Consider the following 27,343-nt stretch of genomic DNA (forward strand, 5'->3'; position numbering starts at 1 on the left):
TTGGATAATGGTGCATGATTACGTGCAGTAGGCGCAAAACTCCTCTGAAGAGTTGAATTAGCCAATTTTTAATTTTTTTTTCTTCAGCGGGGAAGATAGGAGCTTATCTTTGATAGGAGCTCCTTTTTGTTCATTAATATATCTCTGCAGCAGTACAGGAAGAATCATGAAGGGCTGGTGGGTAGCTCAGGGCTACATTCCTACGAGTGGATGTTAACAGCCTATACAAAAACTACACACAGAGCACCAGCTTTTCATGCCATTAATGCAGGTACATTAAAAATTAGTAAGAGCCTTTTTTCTTTCTTCCAACCATTGCTTTTTATTTTTACATATCAACAGCCATTGACTTTGAAATTGTGACAGGAAGGTTTCATGATACACTTAACACTGCAGAGTTTAAATCCCAGCACAAAAGCTGTGTGGCTTTTGGATAATCCTAATGTTACAGTGAACAGCTTCAAGGGACTGGTGGGGATGTAAGATGAAGAAACATTTTTGCAAGCTGTGGTGGCACTCAGTGCTAGCGTCTATGCATTGTCTTTTACCTGCACCCTGAACATGTTTCTTTTTGAAGGAACTTGCACAAGGAGCAGAAAGAAGAGCAGCGTGGGACTGCTAAGCAACAGCAGAACTGGAGGTCTGAGGTGCAAGGGAGAGCACAATTCAAAGAACTAGAGGTTGGGTTATCACCTCAGGGAACAGGGATCACCAGTCATCGTCTTCTGCATCCGACACTTTTTGCTCCCACAAAGCATTCAAGATGAAATCCAGGTGCCTGCTCACAGGCCTGAGGCTGCCACGGCTGCTTCTCAGCTGCCTCTTCCCAAACCGACCGATAGGGCGAACACCACGGCCTACGTACCAAAACGGATCAATCTCGGGACCTGGAATTCAAAGCAGTCAGTGAAGCAAATTCCACTGTACTTAAAGGCAGCATTTCCTGAACATCTTGAGGGTGTTAGATGGCTTATTTGTAGTCTGAGAAAAAAAACAAGGGGAAAGGCTGCAGCTAGACATACAACTTCCTGGTACCTTTGAGGGTTGCTTTCCATGTGTAGAGCCCAAAGGAAGAGGATTCAGATGCAAAATTAATTTTCATCCGTCTGGGTTCTGACCTGCAATTCTACACAGCCTATCAAATTCAGGAGGGCCCAGCATGCTTTAAAACTGATCTGAACCCTGGAAGAGGTTACAATGCAGCCTACATCCAGAAAGACCATAGTAGCTCCCTGTACCACCACTTTTAAACTCTTAGCTGAAGTCCTGAAGGTCCTACTGTCCAGCCTCCATTTCTGCTGTATGCACCAGGTACGCTATCTCTACAGGCTAACAAATCCACTGGGTTGCAGAGGGCGTTTCTACTTGAGAGGTAAACATAAAAAGCTAATTCTTAGGAGGTTCACTTAGGAGGTTGTTTTCATGGATGAATTTTTTTCTTTTAAAGCATCTGAAGTACACTTGACTGATGTTTATAGTCTAGTCTAGTTTTAGAGCAGGCGTGGGGAGGGGTATAATTGTATTAAAAGACTAAGATATACAACAGGGAAAATCTACAAAGTGCTGGAGATGAAGCCACCCCGAGGAAATGCCAAATCATTCCAAAGCTGGAGCACTGTCAGGAACAGGAATAAACTTCAATTTAAGTGCATTATTTATCAGCCAAGTCATATGAAAGTCTCAGGCAAGGCAGCAGGATTATCGCCTGTGCATTTTGATGCTTGAACAGAGAAAATAAAAAATCCACTTTGGCTGTAAATTTCTCCATAAATACATGTTTTAAGTCTTTTCACACAGTGTTTAACACCCCTCCTGCCCACCAAAACCCAAGTAACTTCATTTTTTCACCTGGGAACCTAAAAACTGGGGCTCCCAACATCTCCAGTCCTCTTTAATAGGGAAAGGTGTGCCACTGAGAGCTCATGCGCCTTACTCTCCACATCCCCTCTCTCCCGCTCCACATAAAATTATCAGCCTTTGCTCCTTGGGGGAAGATGAGATTTCCCGATAAGGATTTTCTCAAAAATCTTTTGGACTGTGTGTTAGCTTTTACTTGAGATATATGGTATTGTCCCTCACCTGGCCAGCCTCAGTTCTTCATGGTGTCTCTGAATGGAGATGCTTCAACCACTTGTGTTTTGACTTTCAGACAACTCATGGTTCCCGACAGAAATTAAGATGTCTGTAAAACAAACTTAAGCTTCTGGCCCTTGCTTTCTTGTTACTCTGCAGAACTAGCTGTGAACTACCGCAGGTCTACAGAACACAGCTAAAAATTTGATGCTTAAATATTCGATGTATACTGCCCTAAGTTTTCTCTGTCAATCTTTTGTACATTAGGGTCTTCTCTGGTATTTAACACAAACTATGCTATTTCCCTTGACTTATTAAGGGCTGTGAGAAGGACATTCAGTTCTCTATATGCATTTAAAAGCGTAAATGGAAGTACAGGACCACACACCACCATTTCGCCATAGAAGCACCCACATGGATTTGCTGCTGAACTTTGCCTGACAGCCCGACCCTGATCCCGCAATGCACCAGAGACCATGGCGTCATCATACAGGAGTCCATCGCATTACATCAGGTGAGACTCGTACTTACTTCTGTTGTCTATCTGATGTTTAAATGGTCTGCTCTGTCCTGAAGCAAAGCTGAGCGATACCAAGAGCACCAGCACGTAGACAATGACCAGCTTGCAGTGCTTGGGTGACCACTGGGCACGTGGTATCCATGAGATTGGATGCCACATGACGAAGCAGTGGTGGGAAGGCTGTGAGGAGAAAAGTGAATGTGGGGAACACATATGGGTTAAAGCTTTCAAGGTGAAGGAAGGTGTGAACTCTAACAGCATGTTCCTATCCGTCACAGCCATTTCATGACTAAGTTCTGTGAAACACTAATGCTGGGGATGTCCTGGGTATTTCTGTTTGAAGGCAAAGGCTATGCAGTGAGCCATCCACCGAGGTAAGTCTGCAACTGGAGGGGTTTTCTCACCATCAGTGAAAGCCCCTCTCATGGCTTCACAGGACACTCAAGTCCTGACCCTGAGCTTGCTGCTGACTTTCTGTGTGGCCCATGGGCACTGGCCACCAAAGTGGTTTTTAGCCACTACCTCCATCATCCTTTCCTCACTTGTAAAATATGTCTAACGTTTGTATTTTACACACTCTTTTTACAACTATATGCATTTCAGTATGAAAGGGAACACTCCTCCTGTGTCATCACTCCCTTTCGCAGCCTGCATCCAAAAGCACAACTTCCAGTTATGGTTTCCACTGGTAGATGTCCTGATGCTGTAAAGGCACCTAGATGCAAACACATGAGAAATCACACACACACACACACACACCGCGCCCCCTCGAGAAGGGTTGTTTAGAACAGAAGGTGCTGAGTTGTGAAAATCACATCCAGGAGGTGAAGAATCCTGGGCTCATGTTGCCACTGCACCATCTCTGGCATTTTGTACAAGCTTCCTCGCAGCAGCTCTCCCAGTTCTCATGCTAGGACAGTCTGCTTTGTAATATGCAAGGTCTGCCTAGATATTTGACAGCCTGGAGCCTCTGCCTACAGAAGTCAGCAGGAGCCCTGTTCGCTTAAGCATCACTTAAGGTAGATATACAGGTACAGAGCTATAGGAGATCCTCTTGGCTATGTCTACACAGAGGCTTCTCCTTGTGTACAAGTGGGATTTTTCCCCTGTTGCTGCCAAAATCTTAGCCTGCTTTCAGTACAGGCAGAGCAGGAATGAAAATTTTTTGATGCAAGATGCTCCCAAGCACACTGCACAGGCAACACAACAAAAGCATGTGGAGAAGCTTGTTGTGTCTTTCATTAAAATGCAAAGTCAAAAGCTCCTTAACCCCTAGTATTTCAGTGAAGGTTTGTTGGGGTTTTTTTCCCCACACTGACAGTTACTTAGTAGGCAGCTTAAAGGAAAGTGATTTTAACCCATGATTTCAACAGAACCATGAATTAACTTTTTCTAACTGGAATATCTCATGACAGGAATAAATGATTGTAGCACGTAAAACCACATGGGATGAAGTCTGTGTTCAGTTTCAGCTGGTGTACGTCTCTTGTTGCTCCATGTTTAGCAAAAAGTTCGGTGAGACAGAAAGATGTTTTGAGGAATTTCTTCCGTGTGCTTACAGGGCTGCTGACAGGTTTTCCAGATTACTTGCTGTCTGGTTTTGTGTCTTGTTTTTCTGGGAACTGAGTGACAGAAAGGAAGAGCTTGCCTTGAGCTCATTGCTGATGAAAGACAAAAATACAGGGAAAAGCTTTTAGCACAAGCTTTTCCCTAAGCAGTGCTGCGGCTCAGCCTCCACCAGCTGGTCCTGTGCCCGCATCAGCCATTCCGACCACCTTCTAGAGTGCCGTTATTTATTGAACTTTTTGCTTATACCCTTGACCTGGCTGGGATTTCTATGAAGAACATGGCTCCCACTGCTCCTCAGTAAGTAACATGCCACCCCTAAATAGTCAGCGGGCTCAGCAACTCCAATCCTCCCTAATTTTTCTCCTAATTTCCTCCTCCTAATTATCCATCCCCTGTTTGTATGGGGAGAAACTGAGGCAGAGATAATGCCACAAACTTGACTCTGCATGATGCTGAGCATTTCTAACTCCAAGATAAGCATAAAATCCTGGTTACCCCCTCACAGTCCCTTCGCATTGGCCCTGATGAATAATGGGGCTGGGAGATGGTGTGTGATCTCCTCAGGTCCAGACCTGCCTTAGCCCACAGCCCTGCAGCTTTCTTCCAAAGGGAAAAATCAAAAAAACAAGACTTCATACAGTCACTCTGTATGTGCCCTCCATTTCCAACCATTAAATGATCACCAAAAATTTTAAAACCTCACTAGTTTCAACAAAACTTGACACAATTAAAAGTTTCAGGAATAATTTTTCTCCTGGAGATCAGCAGAAGTCGGTACCATTTTCGGTCAACTTTTTGGTCAACTTTCTGCTTGGTCCCTAAGCAGAAAGAGCCTTTAAATCTTGGTCCCTAAGCAGAAAGAGCCTTTAAATTTTGGCTGTGACAGTGGTCTGGCAATGTCCATCGACATGAGAGGGGAAAGTTAAAGCCGCTAGTAAAGTTACAGTGAAGCAGCAGTATCATAGCTTGCCATGGGTCTGCCTCACATGAGCAGTGGGAGACCACCCTGGTTCTCACTCTGGGCACACAGGGACTCTCCACACACCAAACTCAAGCTCTGCTGCAGATCCATCAGGTCTAAACCTACCATGGATGTCCTCAGAAGACAAGGTGCTATTAACTCTTTAAACCCTAAAATAGCATCTTACTTAACATCAACAACTGTGTACGACCCCTCCAATGCAAATGCGAACAGTTTTCATGTTTGAAAGCAGCATTAGAAATCCTCACAAGAGATCAAATCCTGGGTGAATCCAGGCCTGGGACTGCAGCTCATTTCAGGGCTGAGCGGCACGAAAGGCGCACTGCTGTGCTGCAGGCTCCTGCATGTGCTTTCCCTGCAGGGGCACAATGCTGCCCGCAGGTTCAGCCGTGTTGCCTCAGCATGGTCTCCTTCCCTGCAAAAACTGGACAAAAGTTACTGAGCACAGAGCACAGCTATGTACGTTAGTGTAGAAAAGCTAAAGCCCCAAAAGAAAAAAGGAAATCCAGCAAGAAAGAGCCAGAACAAGCACTGAAGCAGATAGAGGGAGGCACTCACCTGTTTGCACCAAAGCTGCTCCTCAGGTAGCTGCTGCTCCGAGCAGAAGCAGGGCAGCTGCTGGGGGCTTGTGCCTTTTATACTGAAGGGAAGTGGGCTTGAAGTGGGGGTGGGGGGAGTCAAGAGGTGGGCCAGGAGGACGTCAGCAGTACTAGTGAGCAAAATTTAAATGCACAAAAGGAGGGGTAGAGAACTGTGGCTCTATTAGAAAGCCATTGATCAGGGCAGGGAGGTGGAGCGGAGGGCGGTGCCGGCGGATTGCAGGGGGATCCTGGCAGGACACCTGGCTGAGGCCCCCCGGCCCACCAAGAGGAGAGCGGAGGGGAGGGGGTCGCTGCCATGTCCCTATGGATGGGGGACACGGGCAGATCGGAGCAGCACTGGCTGCCACGCTCTCTGCACATGAGAGCCAAGCTCTCTGTGCTGCCCAGCTGAGATGCTCTGTCTTGAAGCACGTGTCTGCGGGGGGAAAACACTCGTGGCTGGGGATGAAGTGTGGGGAGAAAGAGGAGACGGACTGCAGGAAGCTCTCAGGTCCAGCAAGCTGGAGCAGTCAGTCCACATGCCCCTTCCCAGCCCTTGTTCCTCTTGCTGTTGTCCCACCTCTGCTTTTTGCTTGGGGTCTTACTTGATGGCAGCTCTTGTCCCATTAAGCCCCTAACCCACAGCTGGGGTCAACTCACCCACACATAAGTTTTAGGCCATACTCCAACACAGCACACAGTAGCTGATGAAATCAGTTGTGATTCAGTGCTTAAGCAGGTGCTTACTGGTTTTGTGGCAGAGAAAATTTCATCTGCATGAGGCTAATATCTGGAGCAATATTGTATTTTTACAATAAGCATCTCTTCTGTGTAGTTATTTTTAACTCTGTCTCTTGACTAATGTGTCGTTGCAGTCTTGCTGTTACAGATCTCGCTGCTTTAATAGCTAAGATGGTGTTTACTGTCAAGGTTTGCAGAGGAGCAGCAGTTGAACTGGCAGGTGTTTCACTCTTTCAGCACCATCCTGCGGAGAGGCTGACAGCGTTACTGGGCTGCCTGGGGACCGCAGGCTCTCTTGCAGAGATCTTTGCAGACGCAGGGTTGTGCTCTGCTCCTGGTGAGACTGACTACCTGAAGAAACAATTTTTAAACCTGTGCTTAGAAGAGGGGGGTCTGAGGCACAACCTGGTCTGTAAGCTGAGACTGGATAGGACATGCTGCAGTCCCATTAGGATGAAGTGGAAGTTCAATAGCAAATCCGATGTTTAGTTTTTCTATAAAGATGCTTCCAGTTGGGAAAACCTCAAAGTACAAATGACCCTATTTCACTGCAGCCACATCCCAAAAGAAATTAGATGGTTTTTTCCTAGGGGCAATTTGTGGGGTACTTCTACAAGGAAGCATAACCGAAATTTTGCCTGGCCTTGCCCTTACTCAGTATCCAGGCACCAGTTAGATGACCTCATCACCACTGGGGGGCTATGATCACTAATTGTGGGCATTAAAATAAATTTCTCATTTACATGTAATAGTTTGCCCTATGGTCATGTGTATGAACACAAATGCTAAAGAAGCCTGAGAAATACTCTGCCATTCTCCAGTTTTCACCTAGTAATAGCTAAAAGAAGTGTCTTCCTCATCCAAGTTTTGAAGAGTTTACTCAGACTACTCAGGATTATAACTGCAAAATATGAAGAGCACTTCAAGTCCACGATAGCACAAAAGGTCCTTCCACAGCTAACACAATCAATAATGTATATACACGCTTTCTCCAGCAACCTCCTTTTAGCATGTTCCCTTTGAACCTTGCAAATGCTCCCTACCTAAAAATCAATCTGCATCCAAGCACCAGGCAGTGGCTGTGCTTCTGCTGTGCTAATTTTGTGTGCATGCATGGAGAGGGTATCTTCTTAATAAGTAAAACCCTTCATGGTTTTGCATCGTAGATCTTTTCCCTTACTGCTCTTCACATTGACTTTGACCAGAAAATGTGGGTATCCTTTCTTGATCTCTAGTGGGCAATTGCTGGAGTGAGGGCTTTTTCTCTCCAGGATATGTACGACCCTGTCTTGATTTGCTGTTTTGCTAAGCAATCCTATCATTTTAAAACAGAAATAAAAGCCTTTTTCATCCCATTTACTCCTTCCAGTCTTGCTGTCACTGCAATACGAGCCCTTCAATAGCATTTTCACTGATTGACACCTACATGGAAGTTGCCATGTAAAATAAAACTGTGCAATGTCTTCATGTTAACATGGTTTGCTTGTTGGTAAATGCTGCCTGCCAAATAGTATACCATACAAAGAAAAATCATTATTAGGAGTGTCAGCATTTAAAATGCTCTATTATGAACAGCTGCCTTCATTCTGGCCCAAGGTCCACCTACTGCAGTATCTTGGTTTTGACAATGGCCACCAGAGAACAACTAGGGAAGAGTCTAAAAATAGGGCAGCGTATTTTGACATTCCTCACTATTCTCCCAGGCCCTTAAGCCTGGTGGTCCAGAGGCTTCCCAAGCCAAATGTTTCTTTGTGGTAGGTGGCCCTTAATGGACTACTTTTCTTTCACAGTTGCTTCTTGAACCCATGTAAATTCCCAGCATCCACAAGATCATGTGCCAAGGACTTCACAGCTCTCTCCCTGCTACAAGAAGGATCATGACCGTGCACCTGTTCTGGACATAACTCTTGCCCGTTTCAAGTACTTATTTTTTCATTTTTGCTTTCAGTCATTCTGCCTTCATGAAAGGTTACTATTAAATGTTCGAAGCAATGAAGAGTAATAACCTATGTGACAGTCTGTTTAAATGAGTCTCATCAGGCATTTCTCTTACCAAAACACTGTTTTACTCCATCCTCATTGACCGTAAGTTGCCATTTCTTTCCACTGTACCACAACTGAACTACCAGAATGCTATGTATAGTACTCAGAAGCTTCACATAAATCATCCTGACTTCTCAGGGTCTTTTCAGGCAGTTGTGATTTTATTTTATTTTGTTATCCCACTCATAGCAGGGCTTATGCTTTGGCTGAGGGAAGCAAGTCAGCTCATGCACCACAGAAATGTGAAAGCCACTCAAACTTGGAAAAAACTGGGAAAGAGCTGTCAGAGGAAAGGGGCTCATGAAAGAGTGAACAGAAAGATCATTTAAAAGACAGCTTGGTCTGTAGTGAAAGGGCAGAGGTTTGCATGTTAAAACCTCCATCCTTTTTCTGTGTCTGAGTGAGAGGCTGGGCACATGCTCTCTTCTTTATAGATGGCCCATGGGAAGGTCTTAGGCCTCCATCACTTCCCTGCCCCACACATGACCAAGGACTCCTGCATGTAAAATTTCTGCGTAGGTTATGGGAAGCAGGAGCAGGGCTGAGCCTGCTGATAGCTGGAGTGTCTTGATGTTTTGGTGGGATGGCTGACCAGGGAGACACTGTGGGATGCAACTTCTTAGAAAGGCAGCTGTGCTGATTTTGGCTGGGATAGAGTTCATTTTCTTCATAGTAGCTGGTATGGGTCTATGTTTTGGACTTGTGCTGAAAACAGTGTTGATGGCACAGGGATGTTTTTGTTATTGCTGAGCAGTGCTTGCACAGAGTCAAGGTCTTTTCTGCTTCTCACCTCACCCCACCAGCGAGCAGGCTGGGGGTGCACAAGAAACTGGGAGGGGACACAGCTGGGACAGCTGACCCCACCTGACCCAAGGGATATTCCAGACCATATGATGTCATGCTCAGCATATAAAGCTGGAGGAAGAAGAAGGAAGGTGGGACGTTCAGAGTGATGGCCTTTGTCTTCCCAAGTCACTGTTACACATGTTGGAGCCCTGCTTTCCTGGAGACAACCGAACACCTGCCTGCCGATGGGAAGCAGTGAGTGAATTCCTTGTATTGCTTTGCTTGCACGTGCAGCTTTTGCTTTCCCTATTAAACTGTCTTTATCTCAACCCGTGAGTTTTCTCACTTCCGATTCTCTGCCCCATCCCACAGCGGGGAGTGAGCGAGCAGCTGTGTAGTGCTTAGCTGCTGGCTGGGGTTAAACCATGACAGCAGCAGATACACGGGTGTGAAGGGCTGTGGGATGGAAAGCAACTTCCCAAGGTTAAAGAGAGGTCGGGCTCCTTGGCAGGAAATGGTGAGAAGGATGAATGGTGGCAATGGGAAGGTATTGCCTGGAGGTTGGAGTGACCCAAGAGGATGAGGTCTAGCGAGCCTGCCACAGAGAAATATTGTTTGGGAAGACAGCAACAGAGGCCAACAGTGAACTACAGTTTGATGTCAAACTCTACCATCTGCTCTAAGAACTAATCCAAAACTTCTTTTTTCTGTACTACTTCTACTGGTAGGACCCTTCCACAAATAGAAGGTGAAAAGAACAAAGCAAATACATTTGATGCAGTTGGATGGAGAAACAAACTGGTTTTTTGCAGCCCACAACTCTCATTGTTTCACATACCAGTATGTGAATAGTTTGCAAATGCCATGAACTACTGCCTGACCCATGAGTCTGCCCAACCTTCTGTATTGGGGTAGAGCATGACTTCTGTGTGTGAAATGAAATAAAATATTGCTTGTCTGGTTTTGCTTAGCATTCAGTGAGGTGGGGGAATAACACTGACACTTGTGCTGCCTGGAGCTGGAAATTCTTAACTGATATTAACTAGGAAGTATTTGATGATTGATAGGAGGCCCGGTTGCACTAATTGAGTTTGGAGAAATCAGGAAAAGTTGCATTCAAATCTATTCAGAAAACCATGTCAATTCAAGCAACTAGATGAGACTGTTAATTCTGTGTAGCTTTACACTGAAGCCGTTCTCTACTAACATTCAGGTTCAGAGAAAAGCCAGGACTGGCTTTGTTTTGGAGCTATTCTTTTCTTTGAGAAAGAGGACCATCTAGTGGTTAACACAGAAATTGTATTCTTGCTTTCAATCATAACTGAGCAATGAATGAACCCACACACATTTCAAATGAACGCATGTGTATCTTGAAATCTGACCATGTACTGAAGCTAAACCAAACTCCACATAACCCAGATTCTGATAAGTTAGACTGGATAACCAGTTGTTTACCACCAGCACAATTCCCAGTTTGCCCAGTTCTCCCAGTTAGCACTGGAACAACTTGTTAGCCGCTGGGCAGCTGAACCATAGGCTACAGCTCAGGACATCAGCCAGTCTCCCCAAGTCCTTCCTCAGCACACTGTGGAGGCTTTGCACCAGCGTTAGAGCTCGGATGGAAAAATAAGAGTCACGCTTGGCATGGTTACAGCCACCTTCGAAACTATTCTGCTGAGAGTACAGATAGAGGGAGGATTTCTTCTGACACTATTCTTCTTCCTTGTTAGAAAGCCACCGGACAGCCTTCTGCACAGTGGTTCGGGATGTGCAGCTTCCAAACGCAGCTGAATATAGTAGGTAGAGTCATGTAGCAGGAGCAGGGGTTACAGTTCAAGAAAAAAAAATCAAGGATGGAAATATTTTTGCCTCTCTCTCAAGCATCCAGCACTTTGACATTGTTTTTTAGGATGCCAACATTAGGCCCGCAAAGGCAGGCTTCTGGCACTGGTGTGGAGCAGAATTTGCCTGTAGAGTAGCTGCGTTGCTGGAATACAGGACAGAAATTAGTGCTGCTACATGCCATTTGCACATTTCATGCACAATCACTTTGTCAGGCAACTTAAACTGCTTTTTGAACACTGCGTGCTTCAAGCAGTAATTGCCTGGGATTCCAGGCTGTTGCAGAGGACAGGTCAGCATGTGAGACTACCATTTTCTGGTAAGGCAGACTGCAGAACCAGGTACAGGGAATCTGCCTACAGGAGCATTCCTTAATTAAATTACATTTTGGCTTTGTAAAAGCTCCTAAGGAATAAAACTTAAAATATTAGGGTGCTGCACATGAAAACAATAGTAGTATATATTAGAACTGTGTCTGTAGGAGATGAAAAACAAGTTGTTCATTCTGGTTATTCCAGAGGGGATTGAAGGCAACTGAAGGTAACAGCAGCCTTGTGCGTGCACACATGCAAAGACAGATGTCATACAGAGTCCTAAGTTAAAGCAGAACTTTAGCCCCTACCATGTGGGTGACTTTTTTTCCTGATGCAAGGTGTTCTCATGGCATTCCCAGCCCATATTTACAACACAGCAATTCTCTGGAAGAACAAAGTTTCTCCCACTGGTCTGGGTTACTTGTTGCTCCTAAAGGACAGCTGAAGTACTTCTGAGGGTACCCAGTGAAGGTGCGGTTCTGCACTAGGGTGACAATTTTTACCAAAGTGTACTTTATTCCTTCAGTATGTCATATTTTTCATTTGCATGCCAGTGAGTCCCTGGTTTTAATCCCTGCATCTAATTCAGTCATAAATAAGCTCTAGTTATTCACATACAGCTTGGCAGATGAACTGAAATACAGTAAAAGGCAAGCAAGGGGATCTCGTAATTGCTATTCATAACCAGGTCTTGGAACTATTACACTTAAATAGCTTGAAGCCATGATCAAGATAATTAGAGATTATGTTGTTCTTTTCCAGCACAATAGTTGCCAGGTTATACATTAGTCATGGAAAGGCAAGAGTCTCATTCTCAATCCATTGCTTAAACCCTGATGTCTAACAGATATTAGCAAATTAGATTAACTCCAGCCTCGGCTCCAGGATCATTAGCCGTAATCTGAAATTTAGCCTAAGCAACAACACCTCTTGCTTCCACTTAGGTTTTAAACCTATTTTAACTGCTTCTACCTTTTTTGTTTGCTGCTGTGCCATGTCTGCTTGGCCCACCTTTCCACAGTCTGGTGTGGCTGGAAGCCCTTGCAACCAGGACTTTCACAGGTCTATTGCCACGAGTGGCTGCTCAAGAACAATGGGAAGAACTTAGTCAGGACAGACACAGGACCTCAGAACAGCAGTCAAGGGGCAAAAGCAGGAGAAGCCCATCCCCAGCAGGATGCCACCTGCCTCTGCCCACAGTGACCAAAGTTTGGTGCAAGGCGCTGGCACAGGCTGTATTTCTGTCAGACCTAAGTGACGGACGTGACACAGAGACGTGCAGCTCCCTCTGAGAAGGACAGCAGAGGGAGAGCCCTTTGCATTGACACAGCCCCACAGAAACCCCATGCCAACGCACGTGGCCATTGCGGCCTGCTGCCAAGAGAACAATAAGCGTGCTGGCCATTGCCTTTTTTTTAATTGCTGCCCAGTACATGACAAACTGTGCAATTAGGGTTTGTTTCCATGCCCTCTGCAGTTGTCAAGGTTTGCACTTAAGAACTGTTCATTGTGGTTTCGTTTTAGGGACAACAAAGTCACATCTTTGTGGCTTATAAAGGAGCTTTGTTGTTTCTCAGACACCAAATCTCATTTGTCTGTAAACAGTATGATGCATCCCACAGATGCCCAATGAGCCCACAGGCCCAGGTTAACCCTGCAGCGGGAACTAGAATACTCCTTGAGAAGTTGGCATCTCATGGCTTAGACAAGTGTACTCTTCCCTGGGTGAAAAACTGGCTGGCTGGATGAGCCCAGAGGGTTGTGGTGAATGGGGTTAAATCCAGTTGGCAGCAGGTCACAAGTGGTGTTCCCCAGGGCTCGGTGTTGGGGCCAGTTCTGTTTAATATCTTTATTATTGATCTGGACAAGGGGATTGAGTGAACCCTCAGCAGGTCTGCAGACGACATCAGGTTGGGAGGCAGGGTCGATCTGCTTGAGGGTAGGAAGGCTCTACAGAGAGATCTGGACCGGCTGGGTCAATGGGCCGAGGCCAACTGTGTGAAGTTCAACAAGGCCAAGTGCCGGGTCCTGCGCTTCGGTAACAGCAAACCCATGCAGCGCTACAGGCTTGGGGAAGAGTGGCTGGAAAGCTGCCCGGCAGAGAAAGACCTGGGGGTGCTGGTTGACAGCCGGCTGAATATGAGCCAGCAGTGTGCCCAGGTGGCCAACAAGGCCAATCGCATCCTGGCCTGTATCAGAAATAGTGTGGCCAGCAGGAGCAGGGAGGTGGTTGTTCCCCTGTACTCGGCACTGGTGAGGCCGCACCTTGAGTACTGTGTTCAGTTTTGGGCCCCTCACTACAGGAAAGACATTGAGGTGCTGGAGCGTGTCCAGAGAAGGGCAACCAAGTTGGTGAGGGGCCTGGAGCACAAGTCTTATGAGGAGCAGCTGAGGGAACTGGGGTTGTTTAGTCTAGAGAAGAGGAGGCTGAGGGGAGACCTTATTGCTCTCTACAACTACCTGAAAGGGGGTTGTAGTGAGGTGGGTGCTGGTCTCTTCTGTCAGGTGGCTGGAGATAGGACGAGAGGAAATGGCCTCAACTTGAGGCAAGGGACATTTAGGTTAGATATTAGGAAAATTTTTTTTACTGAGAGGGTTGTCCGCTTTTGGAACAGGCTGCCCAGGGGAGTGGTTGAGATACCCTGGAGGTATTCAAAAAGCATGTAGACAAGGTACTCCAGAACATGGTTTAGTGGGCATGGTTGATGGTTGGACTCAATGATCTTGAAGGTCCAACCTCAATGGTTCTATGATTCTAAGTACAAAACTATTTTAAATGCATGAGGATTCAAAGTAAGCACAAGTAGCGCCACAGTGAGCAGAGAACTCGCCTACACCTGCAGGCTTGAACTTGGGTTTTGTGTCTGAAGACCTGCTGTCCTCTCATCCATGGGCAGGCCTGTCCTCAGCCTCTGTCCTCTTCGGTTCTCCCAGTACAACTGTTGCAGGATTATGCAAGTACAGTGGATCTGAGGTTTTAAACTTTATTTTTTAACTCAAATCAGTTTGCTGATCTGGCTCATCACAATGCCCCACAGACAGCAGTACTGGCCCAGCCAAGGTAACAAAAACCCTGCTTTGCTGCTGGGAAAAAGTTTCACAGGATGATGATGGGAGAGAAAAGGTACAACATAATTTCGCACAGAGATGTAGACTTTGCAAAAATGCATCAGAGCCAGAAATTCCCCACATAAGTAGTAATGCAAGTTCTCCGAGAGAGGTGCTAGAGACATCACGGGAACATGTCCCTGAGGATGGGTGTCCCGAGCTTGCTCAACCTGCCCAGAAGGTCTCTCAGTGTCTAGCTCTGCGTCCTTAATCCACAGACATTGTCCAAATTGTAGCATGCCTCTGTGACTGAAGCAGGCACCTCAAGCTCTGTAATTAGCATCTCCCCATCCTCCCCTAACTGTCCCAATAGTGCCTTTTGCAGCTGCTTGGGAAAGAGTTAGACAACCCTTCTCTATAGCCCATACTGCAGCAAAAGGCTTCATCAGCGATGGTAGCGAAGGGTAAGCAGGGGCTTTGTACCATGGCAAATGGCCTTGCTTTCCCCAAGTGAAAAAGAAAAGCTTCCTAGCAAAGTGCCAGGACCAGTAACTTTCTTAGACCAACGCACACTGACATTCGTAAAACTACTGCAGTGCTGATCCAGGCCTCAGATGACAGAATAGAAATATCCTTTTGATTTGAGACGACTGAAGCTTAGTATAAAAGCCAAAAAAAAAAAAAAAATAAAGGGAGAAATATAGGTTCTGGCAGTCATGCCAATTCAACTAGATTATTGTACATCTGCAATGCCTTTAATCACCTCCCGAGGACTGGCAAGCTTTGTAACACAAGCGCACCTTTTTAAAGGCAAAACCTTTACATTTGAAGCCCCAACACCACTTATGCCTGGGGAGTCCTGTGGGGCCAGCCGGCCATGGCAGCACCCAGGGCTGTGGGGAATGCAGCAGCTCCAGCCTCGCTGGCAGCCCCCACCTGAAAGGGAGGACCAGCATGCATTGCTACAGGCAAAGGGGGGGATGTGGCTGGTTTGTGGGGTGCTAACTGGCCTTCCTCGGCAGATTCGTGTGTATTAAAGCAGCATTTTGTCCATCGAGGTAGGCGGGAGGGAGGGAGGGGTTCCCACATGTTTGAGTGGGAAAGAAAGGGCAAGTACTGTCCCCATTTCAGATCAGCTTGAGAAGTCACCCCAGCAGCTGACAGGAGCTAGCGCAGAAACACGGAGGGAGACCAGGAAACAGCCCCACCCAAGCCAAAAGCATGCGAACATGGAGGGGACCCCCACGGGGGTCACCCCTCCGGGGCCTGCACCGTCCCTGCGTGGAAAACGAGGGGCTCCAGCGACCCGCCAGCGCTGCTTTCAGGGCCCCTCCCGTGGGGAACCGGGCTCCTGGGCAGGTGATTTCCCGTTGCCCCCTGGGGGAAGGCAGCGATGGATGTGCGAAGGGTCAGCCCGACCCTGAAGCGAGGCCGGCACCCCGCCACCTCCTCCCCCGGCCGCCGCGGTGCGCCCTGGGCGCTGTAGTCCTTGGGCCAGGAGCGACCCTCCGCGCTCTATGGCGGCGGGGGGGAAGGGGGGGAAGGGACTCTCCTTCCCGTGGGGCAGCACGGGGGCGGTGGCGGCCATCACGTGCCTGGCGCGGCCCGGGCGAGCCGCCATTTTATGAGGAAAAACGGCGGCCGCTGCCCGTTAGCGGTAGCGTGGGGCGGTGTGCCGTGGCTGAGGGGCGGGGGGGGCTCCCACCCCTTTTTATTTCCCTTGGCGCTTTCTCCTCCTTTTACTCCTTTCTCTCCCCCTTCCCTCCCTCTCAGATTCGCCTCCCTCCCTCTGCTTTTGTTATCCCTCCCCTCGCTTCCTCCCCTCCCTCCCCTCCCCGCCCCCGCCGGCACTGCGGAGCCGGAGACGTGACCCGGGCGGACCCAGCCGCGGCCTTTTCCCCGCTGCTCCAGCCTCTCGCCGCAGAGTCGCATGTCATCTATCCAGAACCTCCAATCCTTCGGTAAGAGCCGCCGCCTGCCGGCACCCCTCACCCCCTCCGGCCGCAGGGAGCCCCACAGTCACCCCCCCGCCCCGGCAAACCCACCCCGGGGCGGGGGGACGACTGCGGCCGTCCCCGCCGTCCCGTCCTCGGCCTGCTGTCCGTCCTGTCGCCCCCGTCCCCCGGCATCGTCCTGCCGCCGCTTTTTCGAGGGCCCCGGTGCGGTGTTTGTGCGCCGCTGTCGTCGTTGTCCCCCCCTACCCCGCCGCCCAGGTGGGGTGACGTGTCTCAGGTGACATTGAAGCCGTTGCTGAGCCGCTGCCGTCCCCGGCGCTGCGCAGCTGACTCTGTAAAGGCAGCTCTGGCTGCTCGTCCTTGTCCTGTCGCGGTGCCGGCCTCGGGACACGCAGTGTGTGTGTGCAGCCGACAGGCGTGGGGTAGGAGGCTCGTCTCCCTCTCCGTTTGCTCCCTTGCCGCTCCCGGAGGAGATGCTCTGACACCCGATACTGCCCTGTGTGCCTGGATGTCTGGTAGCACCCCAAACTGGGCTTTTCTGTCAACTCTGCCGTCCCAAAGTTGTAATCTTTGTGGGCAGAGGGAGTCTAGGGTTCGTATCCTCTGCTAAGGAAGGAAAGCATTTCCTCAGTTCCAATTGCTTGTTGATTTGCTGCCTCATCTTATCCTTACCAATGTCCCAAAACCTGATATGTGCCCTGCAAAAGGTATTGTTCGTATAGATCGAGCTATACAGATGGTAGGTCATTTCTTTTCTATTAGCAGGGAAGTTTGACATGCTTGGCCATGGTTCTCCACCTTCTTTATCTATAGGCAACAGAAGTGAGCAAGTTAACACTTTATACGATAATGTTGCCAGGCTTTTGGTCTCAGTTTTGTCTCTAATCTGCACGCACAAGCCCTGTGAGAAGGTTATGTTAATCACAATTTGGAAGCTGACCCCATGCTTTGAAAGGTGCTGCCCAAAAGATTTGTTTGAAGCGATCCAATGTTAATACCTTACAGCGCTGGCTTATCTCCAACTTAGAATCCTAAACTCTGCCAAGTGATCTTTGTGACAGAGTCCTCTTTTTTTTTTTCCACCTTTTCTTTGAAATTTTCTATTGGTGTTTGCCCCACAAGCTGTGAGGCACAGTGAAATTCACTATGTTTTAACAAATGCCTTAGTAGAAATCAAGCCAGTCAAGCTTCTCTTGTGCTGTACTTCTTTCCTTGGTGCTTGCATCCTTATGCTGCTTTCAGTGCATTTAATGCTCGTCATTCTTGTTTCTACAAGGGTCAGCCTGTCTGCAGCTGAGCTACTTCTTTTTCTATTTCTGCTGAAGTTTTACTCTTGGGGCATTTGCTTCGAGTGGATGGCAAAACTTCATCAGTGTTTTTAGGTTTGAGTTTTGGATGGAAGTTTGGGAAATTGTAGCTTGCGTGGCTGTTGAACCTACGCTTTCTGAAGATGGACTCTTCAACGTGATTCTGATTAGTATCAAAAAATTACTTGTGATTCGTATTAAAAAAAATTACTTAAAGTACTTCATGCTTCAAGATTTATTTGGAGCTACTGATTAGGAAACTTGTACAGCTATAAAATTTCTTGATAGAGTGAGCATTAAATATGTTTTTGTGGAGAGCAGAGAGTAAGAAGTATAACCTGGAAACCCAGTGTATTGGGTTTGCTTTGCGTGGCAAGGTTTTGGTAGCGGGGTGCTACAGGGGTGGCTTCTGTGAGAAGCTGCTAGAAGCTTCCCCCATGTCTGACAGAGCCAGGGCCAGCCAGCACCAAGGCCAACCCCATCAGTGACAGTAGTAGTGCCTCTGGGATAACGTATTTAAGAAGGGGGAAAAAAGTTGCTGCGGAACAGAAACTGCAGCTGGAGAGAGGAGTGAGAACATGTGAAAGAAAAAACCCTGCAGACACCAAGGTCAGTGGGGGAGGTGCTCCAGGTGCCGGAGCAGAGATTCCCCTTGCAGCCAGTGGTGAAGACCGTGGTGAGGCAGGCTGTCCCCCTGCAGCCCAGGGAGGTCCATGGTGGAGCAGATATCTACCTGCAGCCCATGGAGGACCCCACGCTGGAGCAGGTGGGTGCCCGAAGGAGGCTGTGATTCCGTGGGAAGCCCACGCTGGAGCAGGCTCCTGGCAGGACCTGTGGCCCCATGGAGAGAGGAGCCCATGCTGGAGCAGGTTTTCTGGCAGGACTTGTGACCCCATGGGGGACCCACACTGGAGCAGTGTGCTCCTGAAGGACTGTACCCTGTGGGAGGGACCCCACACTGGAGCAGTGGAAGAGTGAGGAGTCCTCCCCCTGAGGAGGAAGGAGCGGCAGAGACAACATGTGATGAACTGACTTCAACCCTCATTCCCCATCCCCCTGTGTCGCTGCGGGGAGGAGGTAGAGAATTTGGAGTGAAGATGTGCTTGGGAAGAAGGGAGGGGTAGGTGGAAGGTGGTTTAAGATTTGGTTTTATTTCTCATTACCCTACTCTGGTCGATTGGTAATAAATTAATTTTCCCCATGATAGTAATTAGCGAGTGATCTCTCCCTGTCCTTATCTTGACTCCTGAGCCTTTCATTACATTTTTCTCTCCCCTGTCCAGTTGAAGAGGGGGGAGTGATAGAGTGGCTTTGGTGGGCACCTGGCATCCAGCCAGGGTCAACCCATCACACCCTTCTTCCTAAATGCCTTCTGGTTTCACCTGTGCTAGATAAATTTAAACTTGGAAGAATTTGAGAACGGACCTTTCTATAGTCAAAGCCTAAAATGTTGTTACAATTCTTGCCTAAAACTACTGACTGGCAGAGGGGTGATAGATTACAGACAGCCTCTGACATCTGTTAGTGTCTGTTGCCGTTTTTTGTTTACATTAGTAGCCAAGAATTACAACCATGCCTTCAAATGCTGTTAGCATGGTGGTTGTCATGATATAAGACTTATGTTCTGGACCAGTAAAGGAGTGTGGGTATAAGAGGTTTTTTATTTGTCTGTACTTGTCAGCTGATGTGACAAAAGATAAGACTTCCGTATTTCACTTAAAATGCCTGTGGCTGTCTAAGACTTATGTGCACTTGATGGTCTCTCAGAACCATGTTTTCAGGTTCAAAGCTTCAGGATTTACAGTTTGCAAGAAATAGTGAAGTAAATTGATACTGTAGCTGAAAGTTGCTTATATCCGGGAAGGCATTGAAGAAACTGGAAGCGTGATAGCTGAGAGCGCTATGCTGTGTTAGTAGGCTGGTGAGACTTAATACAGCTGTAGAAAAAAGTACTCTGATTTTAACAGTGTATTTTTAAAGAGGGAGAAAACAGCAAAATTATCCGCTAAATCAAGCTCTTTGTGAAGTGAGAAACTTATTTGTTAGTTTTGAGCTTGGGTGTTTTCCTTTGTGGGCATTACATGAATCTTCTTCTTCCTGCAGACCCCTTTGCTGATGCAACAAAGGGTGACGACTTACTCCCGGCGGGGACTGAGGATTATATTCATATAAGAATCCAGCAACGAAACGGAAGAAAGACACTAACAACAGTTCAGGGAATTGCAGATGATTATGACAAGAAGAAACTTGTGAAAGCTTTCAAAAAGGTGAAGTTGCTGATTTGATTTGATAATAAAGATATTATATAAAGGAGTATGATAGCTTTCAATACTAAGTAATGGAATGTTTGTTTTATTTTGTTCTTGCCAGTACACATCACTTTCATATTCTGGTTGATCCCTTTCCTTGTCTTTCTCAAAACTCCTGTGTCACCAGACACTCATTTTTGCTAAAAAGTTAAATATTTCTTCCTATAAAGTAAGTAAAATATATTCCGAATGTTTCATTAAAATTTCACAGATACCTGGCTTTGTTGACGTGAAGAATAAAATCAGTTTAAAGTAGAACTGGTTTTGCATTCCTGCTTCTGTCATAGCTGGGTTGCTGTTGAAAATAGAGATCTTGAGTTTCACCAGGATGAAAATATTTATTTTAAAATAGTGTGGAGTTGAAAGGCTGTATCTGATGACTTTGTTTTCCATTCTTGTAATGAGTGTTGGCCAGTTTCTTCTGCACAGTAGCTAATCCTGTCTTTGCCTGAATTTACCATCAGCAGCTTAGTTTGTGTCTGTATGCATCAGCAGGTATATTCCATTTGCTCTCAAAACCAGTGTAAAACAGATCTAGCCTTTGCCTTGCTTGGCATCAGAATTTAGTAAGCAGCCCCTGTGACAAAATTCTGCTGAAAAGACTTACTAAGCAAAATCATAATGTACATCAGATGTCTTATAATATGAATGTTTCTCTCTAGAAATTTGCTTGTAATGGTACTGTGATTGAACATCCTGAATACGGTGAAGTTATCCAGCTTCAAGGTGACCAGAGGAAGAACATTTGCCAATTCCTCTTGGAGGTGAGGGACTGCAGATAAATATCTAAACCTCTCTGGAAGCAATAGAGTGGCAGGTGGCACTGATGTTAATTAAGCAGCTAAAGATGTCCCCTTTAGTTCCTTTGTATTTTCAGCCAAAAAGTAAAGTGATGCTTGCAGAATGAGAGTAAACCTCTGGTAAGAATCAAAAGCACTGTAGAATGCATTTACCCTGCTACAACAGACCACTTGTTCTCTGGCAGCGCAACTCGAGTTCTTAATTTGTAAAATGAAGTGTTTGATGCAAACCATAATTCTGAGACTGAAAACACTATAGAGGAAAGAGGCTTACTGATGTAAATCATGATGCAGAGATGTTACACTGTCAAAGAATAAGTGCTTGTACTACAGAACGAGTCAGATGTCTGATGAGATTTTCTGTTTTGTGTAGTCAGTTATTCTGCTTGGCCCAGAAACATTCTGAAAACTAGAAAACTGCTTTATTGAGTATATACTGTTTTGCAGTTTCTTTAATCAGAGTATAAAATTGTGGTAACTTGATATCACTGTTAATATCCTAAGTGGGTAAGCTTTACTGAAATATGTTGCTTTTCTCCTTTAGATTGGCATTGTCAAGGAAGAACAACTGAAAGTTCATGGTTTCTAAAATACCTGTACTCTCATGAAGAACCCTGCAGTATTTGGTCTTACCTAGCCTGGCTCTTCTGTGAAAAATGAATCTTTGCAGTGAACGGACTTCCCTGTTACCTGAACATTTAAAATTTGATTCACATTTGCATGACTGTGTGAAACATGTGGTGTGTAGACTAGAAACACATAAGAAAACTTCAGTAAGGTGGTAATGAAGACACTTGTGAACTTTAACACATTTCCAATGGAAATGTTTTAGCAATGGTTGTTCAGTTGAGTACTCACCACCTGACTGAAATGTGTGGGCTGTATTACAATAGAGTGTGTTGTTGCTTAAAAATAAAAGTTTATTCATATATTTTCTGGGATATCTGAAATGCTTTAGCTTAAGTTTTAAACTAGCGCAAGCAGCCTTACTAAAGACTGGCTTAACTGATTTGTGGCAAGTGTAGCTCACTGCTGATTGAATAAATTGGAAAATCTACACAATAAAGTATTAGCTAATTAATCAGTAGATTAGCTTGATGTGATCTTATCCTGTAGCTGTAAGACTAGAGCTTTAAAGTCTTTCGTGTAGGTGTATCTTAGTAGCAGCATGATAAGACATAAATTGTTTGCTGAGTAAGTAACTGGATCTTCTCTAAAATTTACTGCAGTGACTATGAAGTATAGTAGGACTAAAATAAGCTGAACTCCTATATGCTGTTACTGATGACATGCTAAACATCTAGGTCTTGCATAGTAGTGCCAAAATATTTGAAGGAAATGCATGGGATTTTGTATCTCTTCTGTCACTGAGTGAAGGGAAAAGACATTGAGTTAACTTCTGCCATGACTGTGCCTTTAACATTGGCAAGCAGAGCGCTTTAGTTAGCTGGTAGTGTTAGCTGCAGAAGTAAAGAAGGGAACAGGCTCTATGCTAACCTTTTCACCTTTTTTTTTTTCCCCCGGTATGAAAAGTTTTGCTGTGATTAATGTTTAATATGGAGGGGTTTGTAGTGGGGTTTGGGTGTTACTACAGAAAGCTGATTTAGCCTACTTTTTTAGCAGGCAATTTATTCAGTGTTATCCGAAGTTATAATAGGTTTGTTCCACCATGCTTTTCATCTAGTTTTACTTAGCTGTAGGCATTTGGTATTCTGCTTTTAAGAGATGTCTCTTTACAGAATGAAATTACTTCATTTGGTGAAACATGCAAAACTTATCTTCCTTGTGAGACAGGCATGGAAATTTTCTCTGAAACGTTTCAAAACATGCTGAGCTGAGAAACGGTAAAAATAGCGGGAAATGTTAAAAAAACCTTCTTGTAATATAATGCATTCTCTGGAAAGGAAGAAAGAGACATTTCTTTACTGCTAAGACTTGTTATTAATAACAACTTATTCATAAAAAATAAAAATCGATGACTACCTAAGTAAACATCAAGAATAGGCAAAACTATATTACTTAATATCACCTGTGCCTATGCTTTTTTTCCTGTTCAGACTTGACTTTCTAAACAGAAATGCTAAATTTTAACTCATTTGAACTTTTTTTTTAGATTTCTGAATTTAGCTATGAACCTTTATGGCACTAGCAACAATTAAGGGGGCATTATAGAGCATTCATATGACAATTTCTTTCTCTGTCTGGTCTAGACAATTCCACCTGTAAGAATCCAGTGTCCAGTCTCTCAATCTCCACAAATTCTGCCTGGTGTTACAGATCTTAACTGTTCCAGACAAAGGATGTTCCAGAAGATTGTATACTGTTAAGGTATAATATGTTCAAGAGGAGGAGAAGGGAATGCCTGCTGCAAAACATGAAATGCCAGCACACAGAAGGAAAATCCAAAGAATAAGTCTTTTGCAAGTCTTGCACATTAGCAGAATAAAATCATTGTACTGCAAGTTTACCTAGTCCTGATTCATAGGTGCTAAGGTAATGAATCCTTTGGGGGTACCTAGCACTTAGTGATTTTCATTTTCTGAAATGCCAGACAAAGAGGCGTTCTTATCTAAAGCTTGCTCTCCTGCTCAAGACGAAAAACAAGCAGTATCTTCTCCTGTTTCACTGGTATTATGTGAGTACTTCTGGTGATTTTTGAATTGGAGATTAACAAATGATTAGCAAGTCTCATGTGTTACTGAGTTACTCTTCATTTCAGATGGCATTCCATTAACTTTTACTACCTAAGCTTGAGTCATTTCTCCATAGTCACTCTATGTGAAATAAATAAAAACCTTTGTTTTCTTCCTCCTCATTTAGAAGTCCTTTCTGGTGGGAGGAATCTTGCAGTTGATAGGTGTCTTGGTTTTATGCTCTAGTGGAGCTGTTTGTATTTTGACCTTTGACCAAAATTAAAAGGAGAGGGAATAAGAAGTAACACAATTGAAGTTTAAATAGATGAGATTTGTTGTGGCAACAAACAATTTAATCTTTGTAGAAGGAAGGCAGAAATGTTTGTCCTTGAAGTGTTTTAAACTAGAACAGTGTATCGATAAGATTGTAACTAGTCTTGTTACAAGCCCAAGCCTCTTTGCATGTTCTGGAGGAAGGGCTTCAACAATTTCATTTATTATCATCTTATGCTGAAACTTCTTTGTCAAAGCTCAGCCTATTTGGAATATGTATCTGTGTTTCAAGAATGCTGAAGAACATGGAAGACGTTGGGAAAGAGCTGTTTAAATTACTGCCATGAAAACCTGTTTTCACAGTGAAGACAGGTTTCAGTCTTTCTATCTGTTCCAAAATAGGTTAAAAAATGGTAAAGGATGTGGCCCATAAATGTCGAGGCAGTAAAAGGGAGCTAATAATAGAAAACACTTTTAAAACCTACTAGTAGGACTTGAGACTGGGCAAGCTCAGACTGCAAAGAGTAGCAGCTTTTCTTTTTTTTTTTTTTTTGTTGGAATATTGTTAAGTCCGTGTCCTTCAGATCTCCAAACCAAGACTGCCTTCTTAGTGATATCTAGGCTTAACCACAAGCTGCAATGGGATGTAGGAGCTGCCATTTCAGATTCACAGCCTTGTTGTTCATAGTTGTATTAGGCTGTTGTAGCTGACTCTTTCAGTTGATACACTGGAGTAAGGTGTTGCATAAACAAATTCATTGAATTGTCTGTTCAGAGCTTACGTCTACTTAATGCAGCTATGAACAGTGAAACCATCGTTTACCAAATGGTGGTAGCAGTCCCTGTTTGTAGAAGGTGAGATTTAGTAATTTAAGTCTGTAAGCTGCCTACTTTCTCTTGTGTGAATTATCAGGTCCTTAATCTTCACCCGTGATCTGCTAAATCTGACCATGTGTTTCAGAGATGAGTGTAGCTATGGGCAGATGAGCAGTAATTTTGTCAAGGGAAAGAACCTTTGAAAAGAATAATGCCCAGATTATGTGTGCGTGCTATTCATTGGTCCAGTGGCTTTGCTTAAACCTTATTTCCTGTACTGCATTCTTGCACAGCCTAAATAAAAAGCATTTTGTTTGAGAGAACTTTTTTGGAGGGGGAGGAGGGAACCCCACAAAAAAAAACCACTTTAGGAAATAAGTTTGTATCTTAAGTCTGTTTTCATTAACTTAGGTTCTCCTGGGCTGCAAGACCTCTATAACATTGTTATTTCTGTATCTTTAAAAATCCTAATTAAACTTATTGAGTTTGGCATTTAAGGTTCTAAATATATCTAAAGCCATTGTAAAACTTAAAGTTGTGAAGAGTTGTTGAAGCTTAATTTTTAAATATTTGAAAAAATAATAATCAAGCAGAGCTCTGCATTTTGTCTTATACATCCTGCTTATAATTGGTATGTAGTTGCCTTGAAGATGCATACGTATTTACAGACTTGCCAGTAAGTGGATATCCTTGCTGCAGTGCAATACCCTGTTTGTAGTTTTTGTAAGATCTTATCTAATGTGCTGCACTGTTACAGGCTGTATTACTCTAATTTTACAGTATAGGACAGATGTACCTTCAGTTCCAGTCAGCAATTATCTTTTTCTTAATCCTCCTGGAAGGCTCTAGTGCACAGGATCCATGTGATACACCCTCGTTTAAAGTGGCTCAGTTGTTCCTCTTACTATGTGAAAGTATGTACAAGATTGGTATTTAGCCAGTTAAAGAATGGGGGAGGCCTCTTTATAGATTACTTTGGGACACAGTAGGGGTTACTGTCACTTTTGGTGTGTTCAGTGTTCATTAATGTCACTGAGTGTTCCTCTAATTAGTGTGCTACTGCCACTAGGGAAATGGAAGTGGGCTTAGAGGGTCATGTGTGTTTAAGTACTAAGAATCTGCCTTCCTCCTAAGACTCTTCATAAATCCATACTCAGTTTAATTAGGAACGTGTCTCCCATGCACGGCAACATGAAGGTTATTTTCCAGTTGCCAGATCAAAAGCTCTTGAGATGAGTAAGGGAAAAATGACATAGTTGGTTTTATGTTTGCTGTACAGATGCTTCATGACTACTGTTTCCAGTTTACATTTAAAAAAAAAAAGGATTTGTACTTGGCATGCCTTTTTAATGTTTACTACATGCCTGTGATTGATCTCTTTATGAATAAGTCTTAACCTGTATTGGAGTATTGCTAGAGAGTTGAGACAACAAAGTCTTTTGAAATAAAATGTACCAATGTTATTTTATGTATGCTTTTCTAAAACAAATGGAATTTTATGCTGTTATTAAGGAGGACTGGTTTTTTGGGTGGAAGACAGAAGTAGTGTAATTTAATAGTGATGTATGTGATCTTGTAATCAGCTTTGATTTTGTCAAGAAATGTTATATTTCCTCTTTCAAATTTTGACCATAGTCTGTACTAACCAACTTAAAAATATTGTGACTTGTACTGGGATATCATAGCTCTAAAACAGGGTAATCATATTAGCTTGAGGTCTAAAATTTTGGGTAGAAGAGGATCACCTAATTTCTTGAATAAGCAGAATGCACAGTGTTTGAAGATGAAGCCAGTAGCGTGTGCTCAAGTTTGGTCTCAGCTATTTTAGAAAGTCTTGCATCCATGAAATGTGACAGCACATTTCTGAAATTAATTTGGGGTCTGATTAAAAGTACTTGTGTATATAATAAATGCTTTTTTTTTCCCCATTTTAAGCCATCTTTGCTATGATTATGCAGAAAAAAACCCCCATGGTCCAGGCTCAGTTCTCTTAAGTTACAAGTAGCTGAATTCAGCAGATGTGGTTGCAAGTAGAACAGTCATGCTCCTCAAAGACAGGGTTTAGCTGTCAGCTGTGTTTGTGGTCCCTCTGACAATTGGACAGGGAGACAGCGCTGTTCCTACAGTGCGGACAAACAAGCCTTGAGAATCGTGATGGCACAGCTAACCCCATGGAAGAGGTGATGCAGCAGTTAGTTCAGTAGCTGTCCCACAAATTAACTAGAAGGTCGCTCTTTTAGGTAAACCCAGCAAATGACATAAATGCATTGGATATGTAATCAGAGAATAGTTTGGGGGTAGGAAAGGTTAAAAATGGTCTATTCCCAAGAGTCCTGCTGGAAAAATCTACTGAAGGGCAGCTCCTGTTGTAAAGGAAGCAGCCTTTAGCTACTCTCCAAGAGAGAAAGTTAGATTACCTGTGTGATGGGGGTACCTCCTGATGAGTGATGGGCTACACCTCAATAAACAGACCGAACAGTCATCGGTGATGTCAACACATCTGTGCTCGGTAACACTGGTGAAAAAGATGGCCTTACAAACTGATATTTGTCCGTATCTGATGCTGTCAGTATCTTTGAGTTACACCTGTAACTCAAAGCCCAGATCTGCATTAGGACTTGAAGATGCAAAACAAAACCAGTGTTTTAAAGGTTCCTTTAGTAAATAGTAACCTGTAAATTAAGCCATGCGTTATTCAAGATAATTTATATGAATTAGTATGAAAAAGGTCCTTAGGGAATATTGAAATAA

At 44.7% G+C, this 27,343-nt stretch overlaps 2 protein-coding genes across 3 annotated transcripts; one reads left to right on the plus strand and one right to left on the minus strand.

Moving 5' to 3' along the window:
• Positions 1-308: 308 nt before the first annotated feature.
• PRLH (prolactin releasing hormone) lies at positions 309-2,854 on the minus strand. The gene is made up of 2 exons (XM_010562061.1): positions 2,605-2,854; positions 309-887 (listed from the first exon to the last, which is right to left on the minus strand). The coding sequence occupies exons 1-2, from the start codon at positions 2,852-2,854 to the stop codon at positions 709-711; spliced, it is 429 nt and encodes a 142-aa protein (XP_010560363.1). The 3' UTR covers positions 309-708.
• A 13,272-nt stretch (positions 2,855-16,126) lies between these two features.
• On the plus strand, positions 16,127-21,801 carry EIF1B (eukaryotic translation initiation factor 1B). Of its 2 annotated transcripts, XM_010562063.1 has the most exons (5): positions 16,135-16,156; positions 16,273-16,460; positions 19,865-20,028; positions 20,733-20,834; positions 21,415-21,801. In XM_010562063.1, exons 2-5 carry the CDS (start codon positions 16,430-16,432, stop codon positions 21,457-21,459), a joined length of 342 nt encoding a protein of 113 aa, XP_010560365.1. In that variant the 5' UTR covers positions 16,135-16,156; positions 16,273-16,429; the 3' UTR covers positions 21,460-21,801. The 2 variants fall into 2 exon arrangements, with proteins under 2 accessions (XP_010560364.1, XP_010560365.1); XM_010562062.1 differs by having other exon boundaries at positions 16,127-16,460.
• Positions 21,802-27,343: the final 5,542 nt, after the last annotated feature.

The sequence above is a fragment of the Haliaeetus leucocephalus genome, unplaced genomic scaffold, assembly GCF_000737465.1.
Source record: "Haliaeetus leucocephalus isolate CR32 unplaced genomic scaffold, Haliaeetus_leucocephalus-4.0 Scaffold153, whole genome shotgun sequence".
Lineage (NCBI taxonomy): Eukaryota > Metazoa > Chordata > Aves > Accipitriformes > Accipitridae > Haliaeetus > Haliaeetus leucocephalus.